The following is a 25659-nucleotide window of genomic DNA, read 5'->3' on the forward strand; positions in this document are numbered from 1 at the left end:
GATTCTCTTCAAATGGCAAAGCTAATGTCTCCACCGCTTGCATCATGGATGGACTTGTGACTGCTTTGTCTGCAGCAGAATGACAGTGTGCCAGTTCTGAGATTAATCTTAAGAGGCCACGTTGGACCAGCCATCCCTAGCTGACCTACCAGTTGACCGCAGATACATGTGGGAGTCTACTGAGAATGGCCCAGACCAGCACAACTACCCAACTACCATGAATCCTTGAGCAATAACAAATAGTGGTTGTTTTGTGTCATTACATTTTAAGGCAATGTGTTACACAGCAATAGCTACACAATCTTGCCCAACATTATGGTGAATAATTTCCCTCTCTAAATAAAGTATATTTTTTTACATTCCTTTTGCAGTCCTAGATTATAGTGCTTATTCTCATTTTTGCTATTCTCATGTGAGATATAGTTCTCAGTACTTTATACAATTACAACAATTAATGGATTTAAAAATCCAGATTTCTGATACGGTGCTTTCCCTAAATGGGACGTCTGGGTCTAACCTCAGACACTAGTTTCTTGTCATTGACCCTCTGCATTAGAAAAGATAGTTTAAAGGAGGAGCAGCAGCCAGTACAGGAGAGCAGTAGGAAGATGGAAAGAGATCCAGGCATGGGCCACCTGGACCCAGGTGGAAACTGTAGGCAGACTCTCTAGCAGCCTTGTTATCCTCAATGGGCACTTTGAACGGAAATCAACCTCAGAACTCAAGACAAAATGTATTTAGAAAACTGGTTAGTATCTTTAAATCCTCATGGACAATTACCAACTGCGACATTGGTCCCAGGATACTACTCTATAAGTGAGCAAAGATAAACATCCTAACATTCTTTCTTCCTAAAAAACCAAACTCTAACCACTCAGCAGACTGCTCTCAGGTAAAGAAATCTGAAAATAACTGGGTGTCCAATCTATTATATATTTGAGTTCAAATGATAAAAAAGATACCATATCATTTTAAACATGGGCTCTCTCAAAACATTGGTGATGACGACATATTGAAAAATCTACAACTTGGAAGAGATTGTAAAATAACATCAAGACAAAAAAATAAACATTTCCATTCCCTTGACTTCTGCTTTGGCCCAGGGGTAGCTTCCACATGAAACCTTCTTCTAGGAGACAGCGGTAACAGCTGGAGGGGTCACAGTCATTACCGTTTTAGACCCTGTCACATGTGCTTCCCCTGCCCGTCAATCCCCAAATACCAGCATCAGCAGTTGCGAAGAAACACAAAACTTAAAGGAGAACAAATTTCACACTTGAGGCAACAGGCAGCTTTACATTTGGATGTGACATTCAGAGCTATGTAAAAATACTACTTTGCATACAGAGTACGGAATGCTTTCCCTTGGAAACCGGTTCTTGTTCTGTGTGCCAGGACTAAGGGAAAGCTGGCAATGCTGACTGGCAAAGTCTCTCTGTTAAGTTACAGAATTCCAAGGAGGAATATAATTTTCCCCAAAGCATTTTTTATGAAGAAAGAAAAGGAGTCACCAACCGGGTGGCTCAGTGGTTAAGCATCAGCCTATGAACCAGGAGTTCCTATTCCAGGTCAGGGCACATGCCCGGGTTGTGGGCTCAATCCCCAGTGGGGGTTGCTTAGGAGGCAGCCAGTCAGTGATTCTCATCATTGATGTTTCTATCTCTTTCTCCCTCTCTGAACTAAATTAAAAAATATATATATATATGAAAGGAAAGGAGTCAAACTTTGAGGATGGGCTATAAGCACCTATGATGAGAGAAATATACCCTTGGAAAGACAGAAACTAATTTTCCCCAAATTGGTAGTGAAAATGACCACAGAGATTTGCAAAATCATGCTAACATAGCACAGCTAACCAGACTATCTTTATTTATTTTTATTAAAACTAAAAGTTCTTAAACAAAAAAACCACTAAAAGTTCTTAGAAAGCAATATCTGGATTTTTAGAAAATTAATTGTCCTAATAAGAGTTACTAGTTATTGAGGCTCTACCATAGGAAGACTCATGTAGCTATTTTTACATAGTCACCCTGATCCTCACAATAATCCATCAACATAGGGATTGTTCTTCTAATTTGAAAGGAGGAAAATGAAAGGAAATGGAAATGTAATTCACCAGAGGTCATATTCAAAATGCATTAATGTAAATTTAAATAGTTTTGATTCAAACAATTTTATTGCTGTTTTTTCTTTCTTCTACATTTGTTATTATTATTTTTTGCTGCCTCTATGGACACATTTAAGTCAGAATTAGTTAAAAGCCAAAACAGACTCCTTTAGACCTTTCTTTTCTTCCCCTTTGCTTTTACCTGATACTTCTCAAAATCCCCCTATTTTCCATTCAGATATCTATTTTTTTATTTTCTTATTTTCAAACTAGATGCCTGGTGCACGAAATTTGTGCACTTGGGGAGGGGGGTCCCTCAGCCTGGCTTGCGCCCTCTTGCAGTCTGGGAGCCCTCAGGGAGGGGGTGTCCCACTGCCGCGGAGGCGGGAGAGGCTCCCTCCACTGCTGCTGCGCTCGCCAGCCATGAGCCCGGCTTCTGGCTGAGCGGCACTCCCCTGTGGGAGCACACTGACCACCAGGGGGCAGCTCCTCCATTGAGCGTCTGCCCCGTCCCCACCCCCCCCCCCCCCAGTGTGCATTATAGCAACCGGTCAGTCTATTTGCATATTAGTCTTTAATTATATAGGATTCTTGCACAATTAAATTTCAAGGTTATGCTCCTTGACACCAACATGAGGATTTTAGACAGAGAAGACTTGTCTTAAGTGGCCTACCTCTGGTTGGTCCTCCAGTTAGCAAACTAAGTTACATAGGTTCAGGAGGTAATCGTCTTCCCTTGAAGATATCCTTCTGAATCAAATTTCTTTACCAGCATGCATAGTGCCATCTCCTTCTCATTTAGGTGTTGTCAACGACATGAGTTAATGTTTATGTCTATTTTTTTTTAAATAAATAAGAACTTAAGGTTGGTAAAGAGGACAGAATTTTAATACTATGCCTTCTTTTCAGAGCTGATGCGTTTTAATTCAGATAACTAAAAGCCAGTCAAACTCTTTGACCTCAAAGCTGACATGTAATTAATCTTAAATAAGTTATTAGTACTCTTTGTAAAGTTTTAAAAGGCATTTCTAGGGACTAATACAATTATTAAAATGTGAAAAATTAGCCCTGAACAGATGAGTTAGATATTTTACTATCTTGTCAGGTGGATAATGTACTTGAATACTAAGTGGGTGGAAATGTGCCATTTTGCAAAGGGTGGCTTTTGCAAACATTTTCATTGCATTTGTAAAACCATTCTTCATCTAATGTATAGGCTTTTTCTTTGTTTTCAACCAGAATTGTCTTACTTTCTAATACAGAAGATAAAAAAAAATGCATATAGAAATCCAAGATAGTGCAAAATTAGAATAGCACATTAGATACCATAAAGACACATCATTGAGGATTGCTGGCAATAATACTTTAAGAAACTAAATATAACTTGGACTGGCTTCTTTACTATTTCCACAGTAGTATAATACTTAACTGGAGATCATTGTTTCCCTTAAATAATTTTCCAAGTTTGAACAAGATAATAGAGGTCAATGCTTTGTAGAGCATAAAATGTTAAACAATTTTATCATGATGTGATAATTAGAGCTGTAAATCCGATGGCTTGATCACGTAGTTTAAGTTATAGACATTCTCTACAGAAATGAGCTATGTATGAACATGTCAGCACTATCATATTGCATTCTCTTAAAGTTAAAATTTAGCAACACACAGTTGAAATATACAGTGGAGATCTTTTAGTTTCTATAGTATAATGAAACATAATTTCCTCGTAATAGCTGACACACATTATCCTGGTGGGAATACATACGCAATTTCAATGATATTACACAACTTCTTCCTCCAGATTTGAAAAGTTTTAGAATGAACTTCCAAAACACATTAATTATGTGGAGACTCTCACAAAGGCAGACATCCAGGAAGTCTGATATCTTTGCTGCTGTGCTAAAGTGAGGTGCATTAAGTGGTCTGCAGGCTTCCTTCCCTTCCTTCTCTATTTTCAGACAATTGATTAATGATGGCACAAAAACACAGTGAGATCCACAGCATCTTAAAATAGCAGGAGAATTTTTTCTCCCGTTACTTGGGCCTGTCATTTTTATTACAGAAAAAAAGCAAATAAACATATCTTAAACTCAGCATCACTATTGTCTCAGAAGCCAACAGGAAGTCATCTGTTCCAACTTGGAAATAACTATCATGATCAATCAGGCATTTAAAATTGAGCCACTTCAAACTGTTTGAAAATTAATACACATATTTCATTTGATTTTCCCTTCATAGTCTATCTCCTTCAGGACCCAAGAGATAGAAATCATTTGTAATACAGTCACAGACAGTTTCCTTCAATGTGTTCCTGGAAAAATAGACTATGTTAGAAAGTTACAAGGTAATTATATGTTGATCTCAGTTTTGAGAATCCTCCTAATTTTAGAGATACTAACATGTCAAAAAACTGTGACTTAGAATACATAATATAAATATATGTATATATGTGTAGTGGGAGGAAGGAGACAAGTTAAAAATTCACAGTAGAAAAATGCAGTGAATGAAAAAGTTACTTCTCCAAATATCTATCAGCACAATTACTTAATATATATTCTTTTAAAGTTAAATGTTGCAGGTATTTGATTTTATTTCAACAATAATAACTCTCATGGATTTTGAATCATTCTTATCTTGATTACATTGGACCTGACCTCTAGACTGAGAGGGATCAAGAATGAGTAAGATTCATGAACAGACAAATGACATGGGTTGATGACCAGGAGGAATGGTGTATCTTGAAGAAGTAAAACATATTTTAAACATTCTCTGGACAGGGAAAGAAATGGGTTAATGATTCTGTTTCCTGCATTGTCAAGCTATAGACGCTGCAGGTGTTATTTTTACTTCCTTACTTTCCTTTCATTTTTAAATCTCAACCTGCATGTCCTTTCCTTTTCACTGAATGAATATTTTTCAAAAATTACCAAGCTTTAAATCGCATAGTCTTTGCTTATTCTTTATTTCTTTTCCTTTTAAAGCAGCATATGAGACAGTGATTATCTTTTTTATCTGAGTTCTCCTATCTCCTTTTCACCTTTTCCCACCTTTCTGAAGCAGGAGTCACAAACACAGATCCCAGAGCCAGGCCAGGAACTCACAGGCGAAAGCAGGTGGGGTCTCAGCAGGTGAAATTCCAAGAAGTGGATGGGACCTTGACCAACTGGAAAGTGGCTGCTCCCCTCCCCCAAGAGGTTTGAGCTAATTTATTCCCACTTAGGAATATGGGCCCAGTATTCCTATATCTTCTGCTATTTTAAATATTGAATCACATATTTTAAAAGGAATTTGCCTGCTCTGCAAAACACATCTGCAAGTCAAATTTCGCTCTAAGGCTACGGGTTTGTAACAGCTGCTCTAAGTAAATCTTGATCTCATTTACTGGTTTCCCTTTCTATATCCTCCCAATGCATGAAATTTAGCGAGTTTCTGCTCATAGTCTTCTGGGCTTTCCCCTTTCGTGTGTTCTCAGTCATTTCCTCCAACCCATCTCAATGTTGATGGGTCTCACATCTACACTACTACCTTTCTCTTGACTTCTTAGGGTCTGGTTTCCAACAAGTACTTGTTCTTGCTTGTCCTGTTCAGCACATCTCAAGCTGTACCTACCAAATAATTTTCAAAGTTTAGTCACTCATTTTCCACATCTACTCACCAAAACCTGTGTCTTAGATTCCAACCCTAGCTCCCTCACTTCCTAACATGTGGCCTTAGGTAAATTACTTCACCTCTCTGTGCCATAGTTTCCTACCAGGAAATGGGGATAATATTAGTCCCTACCTTACAGGGTTAGCATGAGGATTAACATTATTGACTAGATAGCAGGATACAAAATGGAATTTTTTGGTGTGTTCCCAGATTTGCAGAAGAGATCTCAAATCGATGTGTGCTAAATAACTTATTCAGGTCTCACTAAGAAAGTGTTACTCTACTTTTGTGATTCTTAGCTGTGCAATCACTTTGAGGATATATAATGAGTGGTATGGATTAGCTTTTTAAAGATTGGAAGATATTTTCTTTAAGGAGAGAGTTTGTTTTTTCAACTGATTATAATTAACTGAATATAACTCTGTGCTAAATGCCCTTCCAAATGTATAATATGTATTAATTTATTTAATCCTCATAAGAATCTGATAAAATAAGTCCTTTATTAGCCCCATTTTACAGATTATAAAACTAAGGTTTATGAGGAACTTACCAGATGTCATAGAGAGCCTAAGTGGAGAAGCCAGAATAGGAGGTCAGGCAGTCTGGTCCAAGGTTGCAGCAATTCTTTGTTAACCGGTAAAAAGGGCGGATTAATTTCTAACCAATTAATAATGCCAATTAACTACTAACTATTTAATGATATGGGTTACTATTAACCATTTAAAATGCGGATTAATATTAACTGGTTAGTAATACAGATTAAATAGTAACTGGTTAATAATGCAGATTAATTATGAACCAGTTAGTAATACGAATTAATTATTAACTGGTTAAAATAATGTGGATTAATTATTAACCAGTTAGTAACTCAAATTGATTATTAACTGGTTAATAATGCAGATTGTTAACCAGTTAATAATGCGGATTTTGTAATCCAAAGAAAACATGATAATTTCAAGAGAAACATCAAAAGGGCTTTATTCAAAGTAATGTCCATCGCTAGCTACACATTTTCCCCATCTTTCAGGTAATTTGTGGATACCATCCCAATAGAACTTTTCTTGTTTTGAGGCAGACCATTCAGAGACCCAATTTTCCACTTCTTCATACGTTTTGAAGTGCTGCTCAGAAAGTGTGTGTGCCATTGATCGGAACAAGTGGTAATCTGAAGGAGCAAGGTCTGGTGAATAAGATCTTTTAACGTGTCTTTAACTGGTTTTGAAGTGTGTGATGGTGCGTCATCATGAAGCAAAATTACTTTGCCGTGTCTTCTGGCCCATTCTGGTCATTTTATGATCAAAGCGTGGTTCAAATTGATTATTTAGTTGTCGGTAGCAATCAGTATTAACGGTTTCACCTGGTTTTAGAAGCTCATAATACACCACACCTTCCTGATCCCACCAAAAGCAGAGCATTGTCTTCTTTCCGAAGCGATTTAGCCTTGCAGTCGATGTTGACCGTTGACCTGGATCAACCCATGATTTTCTGCATTTGGGATTCTCAAAATAAATCCACTTTTTATCGCCAGGCACAATTCGATGCAAAAAAAGACTTTCTTTCATGCCGTTGAAGCATCATTTTACTGATGACTTTTTGGTTTTCCATTTGTCTTTTGTTCAGTTGATGTGGCACCCAATTTCCTTCCTTTAAAATCTTTGCCATTGCTTGTAAATGATCAGAAATTGTTTGCTGAGCAACATTTAATCTTTCTGCAAGTTGTTTTTGAGTTTGACATGCATCTTCATCCAATAATGCTTATAATTGTTGGTCTTCAAACTTTTCTGTTGACCTGGACGTTCTTTGTCTTTCACATCGAAATCATCACTTTTAAAGCATTTAAACCAGTGTTCACAAGTATCTCGAGATGGAGCATGTTCACCATAAGCTTCCCGAAGTATACGATAACTTTCAGCAGCACTTTTCTTCAAAATAAAGTAATGAATTAAAACTTCCCACAAATGCTCTTTTTTTTGGCATGAAATTCAACATTTTTAAGAGTAAAAATATCTATGATGTTAACACCTTCAGAAAATTTGACATATGAAGTTTTGACGCTTGTTGTCAATACAACAAAATAGTGTACATATCAAATTGCATATACATCAACATATGTGTAACTCCATCTATTGAAAAAATTCTGCATTATTAATTGGTACACCTAGTATATATAAAACCCTAATATGCTAATAGACCGAATGGCCGAACAACCGGACAACCGGTCGCTGTGATGTGCGCTGACCACCAGGGGGCATGTGCAGATAATGGTGGTGTCAGCAGCAGGCGGCAGAGTGCAGAACATGGTGGGCACCAGCTGTGGTGGGATGGTGGAGCAGGTGAGTGGGGACGCCATACCAAGGTGGGACACCAGTTGCTGTCATTGGTGTGAGCCTCTGGTGGTTACTGAAAATGCTTTGCTCCTGCGTGTCACAGTCCCACTAGGTGCTTGCACCCGCTGCCAGCGCCGGAGCCGCCACTTGCACCTGCTGCTGGCGCCTGGCGCCGACCCCAATTGCTCAGCGCCATCAGCAGGTGCAAGCGGAGGCTGCTGGCCCAGACTGCCCCTCAAGGCTTCTCCACCTCTCCCTGCTCCTGAGGGGCAATTGGGGCCGGCAGTCGCCTCTTGCACCTGCTGACGGCGACAGCCCTGCTCGGTGCTGGAGCCACCACTCCCACCTGCTGACAGCACCAGCCCCGCTTGCACTTGCTGCTGGCACCGGCCCCAATTGCTCCATGCCGTCAGCGGGTGCAAGCAGGGGCAGCACATGGGAGCAGCAGTGGCGGGAGCAGGGCTGCCGGCAGACAGGGCTCCAGGGGCTGCGGTGGGAGGGCCCGGGTGGGGGCATGGAGGATGGGCCAAGAACTGCCCCTGTGCCCATTGCAGCCTTGTGCCCCACAGTACAAATTTCAAAGCACAGTGGACCATGAGCCCAACCAGTAATGTACAAAGGATGTGTGTGTGTGTGTGTGTGTTTGTGTGTGTGAAATGTGTGTGCATTGGACAGTAGAACTTCTGGATGATTCACTTTGAGGAAATAAGAATTTATTTTGTGCTCTGCCAGATATTCAATTCAGGGCTCTGGAAGCAAGCAGCAAGAGTAATCATGGATTGCTATAGGCAGCCAGCCAACTATATTTACCAACATATAAAAAGAATTTTAAACACAGTTAAGTTTGGGAAGCCCTGTAAGAACAAAACAGAGTGAGAACACTCAGCATCTGCAGAATATAAACCAAGTTCTTCTGGTCGTTATTTATGCTAGATGATGAACAGGACTTACAACTGCCTTCTGGTTACAGCATTTGTCACTAGGCTCTGTCCAGTTGGAAATGCAGGTACACTGGCTAGTCGAGGCCCCACAGACAACTATTACTACTGATGTGGTACAGCAGGCAGCTTAGGCTGTGGAGGCAGGCTGAACAAGCTGCATACCCACAAAGAAAAAGCACCCTCCCTCTGTCTTGAGATTGAGCATAGGCAGCTCTGGCACTTGACATTTCAGCAATACCCTTGTCTGTATCAGTCACTGTTTTTGAAACCTACAAATATGAGGCCATAAAGAGACTGCCCTGAATCCAACTTTTTGACTATTCAGTTTTTTTCCCCAATGGAATCTTAATTTTCTCTCTTTTCTTTAAATGTTATACCAGTTGGCTACAATATTTAATATCAACAACTATCATCTTTTTTATGAATATGTAGTGTTTGTATCAACTTTACTGATTATCTAGTCCTCAATTACTAATTATATATGTTACCTTGGATAAGTTACTCAATTCTTCCTAGATTCAGTTTCCTCATTTGTATAATGGGGAAAACCCAACTTCATTTTTCAGTTGTTCTGAGGATTTGATGAGTGAAGTGGTGGAAACCACATTGCATGGTGAACACAGAATAGGCACTCCATCACTTTGATCACATGAGGGTTGGATGATGTATTATCACTGCACAGCATATGCCTACATTTACCATTTAGTGTTATGTAGCATAGATTGCATTGTATATTATTATACAAATAGTAGAGGCCTATTGCACAAAGAGATTCGTGCAATAGGCCTTCCTTCCCTTGGCTTCCAGCACCGGTTTTCCTCCGGCACCTGGGACCCAGGCCTTCACTCCAGCCAGAGTTTGCCATCTTCGTCTTTGCTGCAGACTCCAGAGTCTGCAGTCTTGTCTTCGCTGCGGCACTGTGCTCCAGTAGATCCCTTCGCCACCGCCCTCCCTTTCATAGCAGGCATCCTGCCCTGCCTGGCCACTCCACGCCTGGAGCAGCTGGGCGGCCACCATCTTTGGCCTTCTAATTTGCATACTCACTCTGATTGGCTGTGGGCGTAGCAGAGGTACGGTCAATTTACATGTTTGTCTATTATTAGGTAAGATTACATATTGTATATTACCCAGTTGAATCCCTTCCTTTTAGTTACAGAAACTAAGAGCCAAAGATACTTATTCACTTTTTTAAGGCAGTTTTGTTATCCTATATAATAAAAGTCTAATATGCAAATAGACTGAACAGTGGAACAACAGGAACAACTGGTCGCTATGATGTGTGCTGACCACCAGGGGGCGTGTGCAGAACATGGCGGGCATTGGCTGTGGTGGGATGGTGGAGCAGGTGAGCAGGGGCTTTAGACCAAGGTGGGGTGCCGGTCGCTGTCATTGGGGCAAGCCTCTGGTGGTTACTAAAAATTTTTTGCTCCTGCACGCCATGGTCCCACCCGCTCACACCTGCTGCTGGTGCCGGAGCCATTGCTCACACTCACTGCTAGCACTGGCCCCGCTCATACCCACTGCTGGTGCCTGTCTCCAGTCCCGATCACTCAGCACCATCAGCAGGTGTGAGCTGTGGCTGCTGGCCCTGATTGTCCTTGAGGGCTTCTCCACCTCCCCCTGCTCCTGAGGGGCAATCAGGGCAGCAGCCACCACTCATACCCACTGACGGTGCTGGCACCACTTGTACCCGCTACCGATGCTGGCCACAATCACTCCGCACCTTCAGCGGGTGGGAACGGTGGCGGAGGGGCTGGGCGGGGTCGTGGAGGATGGGCCTAGACTTGCCCCTGTGCCTACTGCAGCCTCTTGGCCCACAGTTCCTTTCAAGGTGCATGAATTCGTGCACTGGGCCCTTCGTATTTAAATAAAAAACTGCATACATTGAGGTGAGTACAGAAATACATATATCTAAAGTCTTGAGAGAAAGCTAAAGAATCATAAAACATCATCATTGTCTTCTAATCCTCTGAAAAGCTTCTTTTGAAAAGTGCTTTCAGAAATGGGATAGATACCAAAGAAGTTTGACACTGATCTCATCTTAAAGGGCCTGACAATTCAACCCAGTTTGGTGTAGGCTACTGAATATTTTTAGCATCATAAATTGCATTTTTCATGTCTTTTTTTTAACTTAGTGCATTATTTCTATGAAACTTTAATCCCAAATTTCTTTACTAAATTGTTAAGAATGTTCTTTAATTGACTCTAGTATGTCTTTAATGAGCATCCTTTGTATATCAAGAGCTGGAGAATGAAAAACCACATGATATCTTTAATCATGTACAAACAGACACTTATATTACACCATTATTGGAAAGAAGGGATTTAGGTTTTTTTGTTAGTTTCCATACACTGAAAAATAAAAATCCCTAAAGAACTTTAATAGGCAATAAAAATGGAAAGAGAAAAAAATGTATTAGTGGGAAGAGTAATAGACAATGGCACCACATTTTAAAAGCACAGGGTGCTTGGAGGAATGACTAAAGTATGTGGGATATGTGTGAACGTAGTCAAAATGATGTTCGGAACAGAGAGATGATGGCCCTTAGTACCCAAACTTTATGGAATTCTGACTTCATCATGGAGAGCATTAGTAGGTCATTGAGAGTTATAAGATGATAACAGGATTAACTTCATTTTTAAATATTTAACTAAGACATTATAGAAGATGAAAGAATATAGAAAAGAGCACCTCTGGGCTCCCTTCAATGGCTATGTGCAAAACACACACTCACACAAACACACACACACACACACACACACACACACACACACAAACAGCTAATTTGAATTTGAACTGCTTGAAAACAGGAAGACAAATATCCTGAAGACCAGATCCACACAACTCCTCAACTTAAAGCCTCTATTTCACTGCAGCACGACCCCCTTCTGTTTCCACAGGCGCTGGGGAGATGAACTTACTGGCAATGACCTCAACCATATCCCTATTTAAAAACTGAATTTGCACAATAGCTCTTTGAGAGGCCTGTCACCACTTCAGTGTTGCCTCTCGGTGGCACAGCTCTGTGGGAACTGACATTTGCTGATGCTTCATCAGGCTGGACTGCCTGCTGAGAACCAGATTGGTAAGGGGCAAGCATCTCACTGCTGGAAAGGATGGGAGATGTATTATTTAAATACATTTTATTTTACAGCAAATTTAAAAATCAGATCTAGGGTTGCTTCAGAGAGGTCAGAAGCATATGCTCGCATCTCACCTCTTCATGTTGGGCAATGCTTAAGACTTTTACTAGTAATTGTTCTTCTAATAGTTTTTTATTTGTTTGTTTTATTTTACTTTGTTTTATACGTACTCATTTATTTCTGCCTTAGATAACTGCCTTGTTTATTACAACAGTGTGCCATAAAGAAAACGCCAGCCCTGGTCTGTGGTAGGTCCCTGGTTTGTGGTAGGTGTGCTACAGGTAGCTGAAGCACAGTTTATAGGTTGTTTAAGGGAACACATGGTTCCCCTAGATTTGAGTCAATACTCCAACTATATGAACTCTAGAGAAAAAAGTGAGAAGGCTGTCTACAATAAAGCAATCTGACACTTTTAAAAATAATATTGAAGCAGTGGAGCCAAACAATTAATTTTTGTTTTAAAAATACAATAGACTAAGTTAATAGTGAAATTTTTGTTGGTTGGAACTGTTTATTTCTTGGTTAATTTAAACTCAACCCATAAGGTCAAATTCATTACCTGTTTAGAAACAGCTAAGTAAAATGGACACCTAAAAAGTATTTCTTAGTATCAAAAGAGAAAGTGAAATTAAGATATCTGAATGCAATATTTGCCAGCCAGTGCAGTATTTGCAAGCTGTTAGTAACAACTCCGGAAAGCCAAGTGTTAAAACATCAGGAACTTTTGTGAACCAGTTGACATCACATGGGTTACTTAAAATCATCGTGGTGGGTGTATCACATGGTGGAAATTGGTAAATGCTACCAATGAGAGTTTTTCTATTTCAGAGACCCAGTTGTTTAACATTTACTAGCTTACCTCTACAGAAGGTTTACACCTGTGTTCAGTGCGGTTTTGATATTTGACGATGGTTGGTCATCATCATTTCACTGTTATTCATCATTTCATGATATTTGATCACATGATGTTGACAGCCTGAACTGTATTTGCAATTAGTATCTCCCTTCTAGTGTCTTCTCCCCCATCTCTCTCACTTCCTTTCCTCAGTAGTGGAGGGGTGTATTTTGTAAATGCTCATAAAAATATGGCAGAATTCAGAAGAGTAATAACAAAATGACTGAAGAATAGAAAATGGAACTTCTGAAGAGAGGGAAATGAGGTGTTCACAGAAAGCATTACAGACACACCTTATTTTATTGCTCTTTGCTTTATGGTGCTTTGCAGATAATGTCTTATTTTACAAACTGAAGGTTTGTGGCAATCCTACATCAAGCAAGTCAATGGGCACTATTTTCCAACAGGCTCTGATGATGCTTAGCATTTGTTAGCAATAAAGTATGCACATTTTTTAAACATAATGCTATTGCACACTTAATAAACTAGTATAGTTTAAACATAACTTCTATATACACTGGGAAACAAAAAAAAATATGTCTTGGTCTATTAAGAAATTTGCTTTATTGTGGTGGTCTGGAACTGAACCTGCGATATCACTAAGGTATAACCTGTACTATGTTCTTTTAGTTTTTTGTGTTTTTATTTATTTTTTTTTTATTTTAGTGGTGCTGCCAAGCAATGCTCAATATTCACCTCATGTAAACTGAAGAAAACCAACTTAAATGTGAAGAGCAACAAGTTCAATTAGACTGAAGGAAAACCTCTTCCCTAGTTGGGAACAGTTAAGCCTACCAGACAATCTTTTAAGAACAGATGATTATCTTACTTGGATAGTTAGTCAATGATTGGTCTGAAGATGATTAATTTCCCCATCCCCAGATTGTTAGAAGGGAAAATGTAAAGTAGTGAATATGGGGAAGACAAAACTGTACAAAGGAGAAAAATATTCACCCATAGTCCAACCATCTAGAGATGGCCAGTATTAACAATTATTGTCCTTTCTGCTATAATTTTCCGTATATACGCATGAGTACATGTTTTACAAATTTGGATCATTCTTTATATACATCACTTAATGTCAATTCTCCTGACATTACACAATCTTCCAAAACATGAATCTCAATGGCCTCAGAATAGTCTACTAATGTGTTATAGAATTTGTTTAATCATTCTCCTTCTGGTGGATATTTAGGTTGCCATTATTTTGTATTTCATTATTATAAATAATGCTGGGATGAAGAAAAAGCTGGGACCATTTTCAAATTACTTGATAAAATGTCTGATACATAGAGTGAAACTGCCCTCGTCTGAGATGGTACTTTCTTATTGAGGGTGTGAGAATGACTATGAAGCCACAGCCGCTGCCTTCCTCAATACTGATTAGGAAGTGGAAAAAAAATACAATCTATCATAATATACAGAGTGTTTTCTGACAAAGTGAAATAAAACCCTTTAAAAAAAGAATTATTTTCCCCAAGTAATTGTATTTATAAATTTTAAAAATCAGAATTTATATAAAGCTAATATCTTTAGAAATAGCTTTTTGATCCTTCCTGCCTCTAAAATTTATTACCTTGTGTAGTTTATAAGCATTTTTGCAGATCATTATATTGAATAACTGGGTTTTAAAATTCTGTAAGCACCATAACAAGGTATTTAGAGAAATGTATGCTTTTCTTAAAACACAAACCCCTTTTTAAATGCCATGCATTCTTTTGGGAGTATGTACGAAGCATTTTTAATAAGTTCTATCCTTTGGTTCCATTCTATTTACTAAATATATTAGTATAATGATTATATAATTTGTCTTTTGTGTTTATGTGTGTAAAATCAGATAATAGCACATAACACAAAAATGGAACTGGACTAGGAGGTGGGGAATATTTTTGCCTATTCAATTCAATACATTATCTCATATTAGGTTGCCAACAAAATTAAGACACTACTACTTGTCATAAAAAAATCTCTCAGCACTATCATGGTATATTCTGCTAGGGTTTAAAATCCTAGAATGGAAGAGAATTGTAACATAATTATTACATTAATTTTTTAAAGAATGAACAGTCTATCTCTTCACTAGTTTTTAAATAGTCTATTTATATCACCCTGACAATTGGAACAGTATAAACTTTGTCACTATCTGCTTAATAATTATTCCATTAAAGTTGAGTTAGACAGAAAATGTCACTTCACTGTGGAAATAGCAGGTAACTACCTTTTGAATATGTAAATTCTTACCTTTAGGCTTTTTTTTTTTTTTTTTTTTAAGCAAACAAGTAGGTTAGGGCTAGCCAACTGCTGCAGCAGCACACTTTATAGTGTTAGAAATGCTTGTCAACAGAGCCAGAATAACAGTCCTAAAGTAAAAACCACCTAGTTATATCCAGAAAAGTCTCTGGGCCTGGACATTGTCCTTAGGGATAACAATGCATTTCCAAAATGGTCAGATAATGAACTAAGTGCTAAATACCATCCTGGTATTACATTTTATATTTACACTAGAGGCCCGGTGCACAAAATTTGTGCATTGGGGTGTGTGTCCCTCAGCCCAGCCTGCACCCTCTCCAATCTGGGACCCCTTGAGGGATGTCCGACTATCTGTTTAGGCCTGATCCCGGTAGGATCGGGCCTAAACGGGCAGTCGGACATCCCTCTCACAATCCAGGACTGCTGGCTCCCAACTGCTAGCCTGCCTGCCTTCCTGATTGCCCCTAACTGCTTCTGCCTGCCAGCCTGATCACTCCCTAACCACTCTCCTGCAGGCCTGGGTCCCCCCCAACTGCCCTTCCCTGCAGGCCCGGTCACCCCCAACTTCCCTCCTCTGCTGGCCTGGTCACCCCTAACTGCTCTCCCCTGCAGGCTTGATCGCCCCCAACTGCCCTCCCTTGCAGGCCTGGTCCCTCCCAATGGCCCTCCCCTGCTGGCCTGATCACCCACAACAGCCCTCCCTTGCCGACGTGGTCCCTCCCAACTGCCCTCCCCTGCTGGCCATCTTGTGGTGGCCATTTTGTGTCCACATGGGGGCAGTCATCTTTGACCACATGGGGGCAGCCATCTTGTGTTGGAGTGACAGTCAATTTGCATATTATCCTTTTATTAGATAGTATTTAGACTTCTGGTTTTACTTTCTTGCTGGTTTATAGAAAGTCCTAAGCACTGAAAGTTAATTTAAATCACTATTTTCACCTCATAAAATCAAAGATCATCACAAACAACAGACTTATCCTAACCTTTATTAGACATATTTAAAACAGCAATGTAAAAATAATATTGTAATAACTACATATGATGTCAGATGGGTAGCAGACTTATAGGGGTGATCACTTTGTAAGTTAAATTTGTACATCTGAAGCTAATGTAATATTGTATGTCAACTGTGACTGAAAAAAAAATTATAAAAGAAAATACCAATATTAGCATCCAGCCCACAGCTTTCCTGAAGCTCTCAGGTTACTCTGTCCTACTGTGGATGGAGTAGAGAAGGTAGGACAGGCAGAGTTAACAGAGGTAATGTAAGAATCACAAGCAGAAAAGGAGGCAGCAAAGTAGTAGTTCTACTGGCTCTTTGAAACAGATTCATTTTAATTAATGACTTTTTATCGGTCTATAATTTGTTTCCACTCTGACAATAATTATAAATACAGACAAACAGATTCTTTTATATATATACTAGAGGCCCAGTGCACGAATTCATGCATGGGTTGGGTCTGCCTGGCTCCATCCCCGAATGGAATGGGGGGGGTTGATTGGGGGCCAGTGGCTTGGGGGAGGGGCTGTGGGTGGTTGGCTGGCTGGCCCTGCCCCTGATCGGGGTGCAGGGGTCCAATCAGCAGTGGGGCTGGCTGGGGTGAGGGGCTGTGGGAGGTTGGCCAGCTGGCCCCACCCACAGATATGGCCACAGTGGGCATCATAGCGACCAGTCATTCCAGTCATTCTAGTGTTCCAGTTGCTGGCTTTTTATATATATAGATACTAGAGGCCTGGTGCACAAAATTCATGCACTCAGCAGGCAGGGGGTGCCTCATCCCAGCCTGCTCCCTCTCGCAGTCCGGGAGCTCTGGGGGATGTCTGACTGACGGCTTAGGCCCACTCTTCAGAGCGGGCCTAAGCCATCAGTCGGACATCCTTAGAGTTGCCGCAGAGGCAGGAGAGGCTCCTGCCACCACCACTGTGCTCACCAGCCATGAGCTTGGCTTCTGGCTGAGTGGTGCTCCCCCTGTGGGAGTGCACTGACCACCAGGGGGCAGCTCCTGCATTGAGCGTCTGCCCCATTGTGGTCAGTGCATGTCATAGCGAGTGGTCGTTCCACCATTCACTCTATTTGCATATTAGCCTTTTATTATATAGGATGGATAGATAGATAGATTGATTGATTGATTGATTGATTGAGTGATTGATTTCAGAGAGAAAGAGAGAGGGAGATAAAAACATCGATGAGAGAGAATCATTTATTGGCTGCCTTCTGCATGCCCCTTACTGGGAAATCGAGCTTGCAATCCGGGCAGGTGCCCTTGACTGGAATTGAATCTGGGATCCTTCAGTCTGAAGACCAACACTCTATCCACTGAGCCAAATCAGCTAGGGCTAACAGATTCTTTAGAGTGCCTCTCATCTCAGTATAACTTTAAATACTGTGATAAATTGGTTGCAAAGATGGCTGCAACCCTATCTCCCAGCTAGCAGATCTTCTGCAATGTGAGTTTACTACTCCTCTGATCAGAGGTAGAATCTGGCCTTATGATTTGTTTTAACCAATAGAATGTGGCAGAAGTGATGATGTGTGTCTTCTGAAGCTAAGCTTCTGACACATTATGGTGTCCACTTTCACACTTTGGGGGCACTTCTTCTTGAACTCTTGTTTTGAGATTGCCATGCTCTGAGGAAGCCCAAGCTAACCTTATGGAAATACTATATACGGGAAAGGCTAGGTCCCCTGAATGAGAAGGCCACTCCATCCCATTTCCCAGACAATTAACTAACTGGAAGCAGCCACCAGTGAGTGACTCCAAGTGAAACTGGCAGGAGAAGCATCTCATCAACCCACAGGATCAAAAGAAATAATAAATCATCATTTTAAGCCACAAAATATTTGAATGGTTATACAACAATAGATAATTGAAAGATGTACCCTATTATAACACCTCATAGATCAGTTAGAAAAAAAAGTATTTATAAAGCTAACAACGTTATTGATTTGTTGGTTATCTTTTCTAGATTAATGACTTACGTGTGGTGCAGTCTTTTCCAGTGTAACCAGGAGAACAGTCACAGGTTCCAGTTTTTTTGTTGCATTGACCTCCATTCTCACAGGGTCCACAGGAGACCTGGCACTCTGGTCCCCAGGGGCCATCAGGGCAGGCTTATAAAGTAAAAAGACAGAAAGGAGCTAAGACTTGTAATAAATCAAGATGACCCCAGGTAAGCGAGTTGGAAAAGTGTTGCGTGTGTGTGTGCTTGTGTATGTGTGTGAGTGAGTGCATGTGTGTACCCCTGGGCTGCAAACAAAGAAACATTTGAGTAGCCTCCAAGGATTCATAGCACTTCCAAAAATACTCCCTGAAGAAACCAATATGATGCTGTAGCTTGTCATGTTGGAAACACAGATACAGAGGTTGTGTTTTTGCTGAAACTGTGGCTTTTTCAGACAGTAACAATGGAAGCGATTTTGATATATGTCTTTGGAGGCAGTTGCACAGAACAAAACCTGAAAATGAGATGTAATTTGTAAAGGAAGCTTAGGAGGAGCGATGCCTAGGAAGCTTAGGAGGAGCGATGCTTAGGAAGCTGTCCCCAAATGGTCGCCTGAATCCTTTCTCCTAGTGTTTGCTTCTATTGTAAGCCAGAAGAATCACCCCAGAGGCTTCTAATTTGTGTATTTTATAGGACCAAACAATGTACAAGAGGAAAAAGTGCTGCTTTGTTGAATGCCTTTGAACTGGAAAAGACAGCTGATGCTGCTGGGACCTCTGAGGGCTCGGATAGAGGCTTCAGCATGCATCCTACCACCAAAACCACTGGAATTAGAAACCTGGTAGAAAGCATTCCTTTAACACGGAGATAATGGTGAAACTTTTCCAAACACATCACAATTTTGGGGAGTTACATCAGACTAAACTGGCCTGTGAGGTTAACTTCTTTCCTGGGCAGCGTTTCACTGAATAACAGAATTATTAAATTTCCTGGGATGTATATATCATTTCTGGCTATTATCTCTTGATCACTTACTCTGTGCTGTGCACTTTACATACAGTAGCTCCCATTTGCATAAAAATTACTATATGACATAAGCAACGTTAGCTTCATTTTAAATAGGAAACTGAGGCTGGGAGAGGTTAAGTGACTTACTCTGGGCCAAACCAGCTCAGAAGGAGCAAAGTCAGAATCGAACCCAGATCTTCTGGCTCTCAGCAAACTTAGGCTGCAATACTAGTTACTCAGCACCTGTCAAGTCAATTAACCGAGAGACACCATAGTTCAAATTTAAAGTTCATTCAATGTGGAACGATTGTAACATAAGTCTGTCCTTATTATAATGATATAAAGGGGAATAAGGAGTTAGATGGATTCCAGGGCCAGCTGGGCCAGAGCCCTCCACATTCAGAGGTCTGCCTGCAGCTGGGGTCCAAAATGCCCCGGGGCTACAAACTAATCAAAACAAAAACATTGGCTGGATTTTATTTCCCCTCTCTCTCATTTTTGCTCTTTCACAGATTCCTGTGTATACTGGCTCTTCTGCTCTTAAAAGTCATGACTGATGGGCTGAGTAAGTCCTGGTGCTGATTGTGGAGAGCACTGTTCATTAGTGCCATTGAAACTATTTGCAGCCTTTAATTAACTATTCATCTGCAATCGAGACACAGGGATGGAGTCAAGATTTTTAAAGACATGTCTGGCTCTAGGAGCACTTGAAAAAGAGAAAGAAAAACAGGCCTGATTTCCATCATGCCCATGATTTGGAGAGCTCTTTTTGCCTTGATTTCAGCTGCCAATCATGGTGATCCCATTCACCCACTCTGGTCTGATTCATAATTTCATTTTGTGGTTAGACACAAATATCAGAATTGGACAAAGTTATCTGATTGAAAAATAATATGTTTTTGAGAGATTATGGTGACCTATCTATTTTGCTGATTTACATATACTTTCAACTCATTTTCCTTCACAGTGGGAATCTCAGAAGCATGTTCCAATATACTATATTCAGCAGCTGCTTTACAAGAATGTTATCAGAATAAATTAAATTTACCCAGGTGTGTGTATATGGTATTGTCTCCTCATGCATTGCCTGCCAGGCCATGACTTCTCTGGTGGGGAAGTGAATAAGGGGCTGACTCTACCCTTAAAAATCAGTTGAAGCAGAAGGAGGTTGAGATATTGGCATGGGACCCACTCTTACACCATGGAAAACACATTTGTGTAATATCAGGCTTCTGGCCCAAGTACTTTTCCCCATTGTTTAAAAAGTCACAGTCCAGGTCCCTAAATAGCCCTCACTCCATGAAATCTAGATGGACATTGCTGCTTACACACTCCAGTTCCATAGCCACAGGGTGACCTGGGAGACCTAGAGCACTTTCTCCCTTTCAGTCACCTCCAACAGGCCCTGCAACTCTCAGAAGATGATCATGCAAGGAGCACTTGTGATACACAAAGGCCAAAGACAACTCCACACCCAGGACTGTCTCTGAATGGACCATAAGGTGTGATGGCTCCTTTCAAATCTGATAGGAGCAGAAATAGAATATTGGGGATCAACTATAATTGTAAGAAATATTAATCATGCTCTGTTAACTGTGATCGTGTTGTTCTGATTAAAGAAGGCACATTTTAACCTGGCTGGGAGTTGTATGCAGGACCTGGGAGCTCACTTGGAAATGCAGCACATCCTCCCGCTCCGGGAGTTGTCTATTATTATGGAAAGATTAACCCTTGTTGTAGAAACCAGAGCAGCCAGCCCTTTGCATATCTGCAGGCAAATATCCAGCCCACATTACCTGTAAACTACCCATTTGCCATGCCCTTTTGCCTACTTCCCCATATAATCTTCATCCTTCTACCCAATATAAGCAGCTGGTTTATGGTGGGGGACAGAGAAGATTTTTGTGGATGACCTGCTACTCTCCCATACTGCCAGCATTATTGATTCAACCTTGTCTCTTGCTGAATTGGCTCAAATAGTGACAGGCAGCTCAGACCTATTGATTGACTGGTTATAAAACCACCAAATGTCCTCCTGATTTTAAAAAACATTGCTCTTTACCCAGCCAGCGTGGCTCAGTAGTTGAGCATCAACTTATGAGCCAGGAGGTCACTGTTTCATTCCCAGTCTAGGGCACATGCCTGGGTTGCGGGCTGATCCCCAGTAGGGGGCATGCAGGAGGCAGCTGATGGATGATTTACTCTCATTATTGATATTTCTATCTCTCTTTCCCTTCTTCTCTGAAATCAATAAAAACATATTAAAGAGGGAAGAAAAAAATATTGTTCTTTGGATCATGTCAAAGGCAAAGAGTTCACCTTGCTGTTAGTTATGGTCATTTCATTTGTTATATGTTCCGTCTCGCTGTGATAATTTCTCCTGAGTAAAGCAGTACCAAGTGCTTAATACAGAATACATGATACCATGAGAAAAATCTATAAAAAACAAAATTAAAGATTCATTTTATGTATTCAGTTCAGAGCACACTTATTGAGCAAGTCCTGGATGTCAGGATTGTCCTAGGAGTTTGGGGACACTTTGTTGAACAAAAGGAACAGCTACCCTTCTCCTGTAGAAATTAGCTTCTAGCAGGCAAGACAGGCAATAAATATTAGACATAACAATAATTATAGGATATGTTATGGTTAAAGATGAAGAGCACTTGGGAAAAATAATAAGAGTTCAAAAAGACATACAAGTTGCAATTTGAAGGAGGGTGGTACTGATGAGGTTCAGTGAAAAGGTGGCCTAAGACTTGGTGATAAAGTGGAAGAACCCTGCAGATACCCAGGGAGAAGATGTCCATGAGACCACAGTGGAGACAGCCATTTCTAAAATGTGGAATACCTTTTTCCAAATTTTCTATGCAACGACACACTTATATCAACATATGTTACTTATAATTGGAATTAGGATGTACATAAACTTTTATATTTCTAGATTTATAAAAAAAAAACTATGTAATACCTTGTTTGGTTTGGCTCGGTGGATAGAACGTCGGCCTGCGGACTGAAGAGTCCCAGGTCTGATTCCGGTCAAGGGCATGTACCTTGGTTGCCGGCACATACCCAGCGGGGAGTGTGCAGGAGGCAGCTGGTTGGTGTTTCTCTCTCATCGATGTTTCTAACTATCCCTCTCCCTTCCTCTCGGTAAAAAAATTAATAAAATATATTTAAAAAACAACAACTATGTAATTCTTAGAAATATGCAAAAGGGCCACACTGATAACTAGATTTAAATTTTCCAAAATTTTTCTGTGGTTAGAATTTTTGAGTTGTATTTGTTTGAATGATCTGTCTTTAGGTATAAAGAAAATTATTTTTTTAACTTTGAAAGCTAGCAGTGCCCTTGGTTGATTTGTTCACCTCAAAGAAGTGACTGACCAGCTTTAATCTTCTTACGACAAGGTTCTCTGCAATGTGATCTTTCTTCCCTTCCTTGCCCAAGCTCCTAAGGGGACAGCTAAAGCAGAGGCTGAGAAGACAAGGTTAAATAACTTTATTGCCCTGTGTCTCAGTTTCCTCACCTGCAAATAGGGGATTAATAAAGCTTACCCATCTCCTGAGAACACTGGTGGATTAAATAATTAATGATCAGATGGTGCTGAACAAAGGCTGAGCATTGTTATTAGAGAAGAAAGAAAATTTAGCATCAGATTGTACCTTTCTGGCATCTGTTGCCTTGGTAACCAGATTTGCAGGTGCAACTGCCATTTTTGGCGCTGCATTCCAGGGTGTTCTCCTCCACACACTGACATTCTGAAGAGCAGCCAGCCCCATAGGCCCCCTTGGGACAGTCTGCAAGCAAATTGAGGCAAACTGTCACTTGAAAACCACACCTTGGTGTTTTTTCCACATTGTTAGTGCACAGGCATGTAGTTCTGCAAGGCCTGATTATGGGGGAAACAAGGAGATCATCCTAACTGCCAAAAAAAACAAAAACCAGGGAAACAAATGTCTTTCAAATCAGGCAATTCATTTGCTTTTTGGCAAGTGGATGTGAACAGTGAAGCCTGCACTACTTAAAAGGTTTGGGGGCTTCTGGGAGAAATTGCTTCTCAATGTGCTCCATTGGGGCCCATAGTTAAAATTCTCCAAGGACTGCGAAGGCCTGCCAGGCCCCATATTCATCCTGCCACAGCATGGAGATGATGGACAAGCACTGATGTGAAGCTCACCATTGTTCCCCTTCCCTTTCATTATATGGTAATCAGAAACACTTTTACATTCTGTAGATAACACAAAACTTTCATCCTGACAGTAGCATTATTTTGGCTACATCTTTGACAAATGGTGCTTGCCTTTCCTTCACTATTTTCCCCATGCAATCAGGTTTTACAAATGGAATGATAGCACAGGACTTATCACTTGAAAGTCCTACCTTTGCATTCAGGAACGCCTACCCTTAGGTCTCTCTTTGAGGAGTTACTTACTGCAATTCAATCCCCTTTCCAAAACACACGTCTGACCACTCTTTCTTTCCCTTACAGATGTCCAAGGGACTTATCAAGTAAAAGATCCTTCAAGTGCCCTCCAGGCTCAAGTAATTGTATTGTATGCCTATATAGGCTTTTAAAGAAGAAAATAAGCCAATTGATTTTCTGGTGAATGGAAATTAACATCTTCTAATATCTGCAATTATTAGCAGAGATAATTGAGAGTGGTGGTTACAATGCCATGATGTAGGGTGATTCTTGTCCCTGTCAGGGATGGACAGGGTTACCTCTAAAGCAGAACAGAATTATTAACAGGGCTCCTTTTTCACTGTTCATATTATCTCATTTGGGTGATAAATTATACTAATCCTTGTTCATCTTTCCTGTGGCTTCTAAGTATTGAGTTCTTCCCCAGCCCCACCATCCCCAAGGTCTCTCAGTGAGATTGTCTTCCTTGGTGCAGGCCTCTCCTTGTTCATCCTAGAACTCTTCCCCGCATTGACTTCCATGCCCTTACTCTTTCTGGTTCAGCATCCAGAACAGTGGTTCGGTGGACAGCTCAGGCACAATGGAGTACTTAACATGTGACAGGTGGGTATAACAAGAGCATGTAACTGGAAATGTGACTAGCAAAAAAAGGACGGGTGGATGAAGTAACTTCTTTAGTCAATCCAGTGTCTACTCCATGTTATATGTTGAAATATGTCCTCCAAAAATTCATATGTTGAAGTCCTTAGCCCCAGTACTTCAGAAAATGACCTTATTTGTAAACTACATCATCAGTGATGGAATCAATTAAAATGAGGTCATACTGAAGGATGGGCCTCTAATCTGATAAGGCTGGTCTGCTTATACTTAGAGGACATTTAGACACAGAGATACTCATACAGAGAGGATGCCATGTGAAGACTGGAGTTATGCTGTCACAAGCGAAGGAAGCTAGGATAGAGGTCTGGAACTGATCCTGGTGCCTTCAGAGGGAGCATGGCCTGCTACCACCTTCATCCCGGACTTCTAGCCTTCAGAACTGTGAGGCAATAGATCCCTGTTAGTTAAGACACTCAGTTTGTGGCACTTTATTACAACAGCTCTAGAAAACTAATATAGGTTTTCAAACTGAAGCTTCTCAGGGCCAGGCAAGTGGCATTAATAAATGAAGCCTCACGTCTAAGCAAACAGTATTAAAAAATTGAAATGTGCATATTTTTTGAAAGATGGTCACATTCAAAATGCTAACTACTATTACCACCACCATTTGCTCTTCAAATATTTGACCAGATGAGTTATGATTTTAATGTGGTTTTTTTTTGCCAAAATATCTAGTATTGCCTTATAAAATATTTAAAAGTTATTGCTACAAAATGGGATGTACCCTGTTATCCCAGAGCAGTGATTTTCAACTGGTGTGCTGCCAGAATTTTTAAGACATGTAATACCTGACTATTTAGTCAGGGAACTGACCTTTTTTCCCTTAGATTGTCAAATAAAAAAATGACAACAGCCAACACAACAACAGCTGTCTGGTGTGAATGCCCAGTCTTGAACTTTAAATATTCAGGTACTAGAATAGAGTTGCATCTTATTGGTCATGTCACAAATAAGGTTGCATCTGATTGGTTAATTCTTGGTACCAGAAATCCTTATATACAAGTATAGGCACCTGATTTTTTTTTTAAACTCACTTTGGAGCAAAAGGATAGGTAATTACCATTATTATATTTTGTAAATCAATAAAAATTATACCTATTTTTGTCACATCAGCAAAAAATATATTTGTTGGTGTCCTGCAGAATTTTAGTAATTAGTTTATGTATGCCATTAGATGCAAAGGTTGACCATTGCTGCCCTGGAGGAACAATAATAGAAATGATGTTATCTTTGTTTCTAGGTTTGTTTTCTTCTCTTGGCATGTTCTAGGAGGTACACGATGTTCTGGAATATGCCCTCTGCACCTGCATTT

The 25659-nt window shown here is 40.3% G+C and overlaps 1 protein-coding gene across 1 annotated transcript in view; it reads right to left on the reverse strand.

The window, feature by feature from the left end:
* Positions 1-25659, reverse strand: part of LOC308241306 (uncharacterized protein) — a gene marked incomplete at both ends in the record, with an annotated part of 219349 nt that overhangs the window by 60706 nt on the left and 132984 nt on the right. The window contains 2 exons of the mRNA XM_080654708.1: positions 18293-18424; positions 22927-23061. Coding sequence (XP_080510834.1) covers positions 18293-18424; positions 22927-23061 — 267 coding nt within the window. The remainder of the gene's footprint in view (positions 1-18292; positions 18425-22926; positions 23062-25659) is intronic.

The sequence above is a fragment of the Plecotus auritus genome (assembly GCF_963455305.1).
Source record: "Plecotus auritus genome assembly, chromosome: 2".
In the NCBI taxonomy this organism is placed as follows: Eukaryota; Metazoa; Chordata; class Mammalia; order Chiroptera; family Vespertilionidae; genus Plecotus; species Plecotus auritus.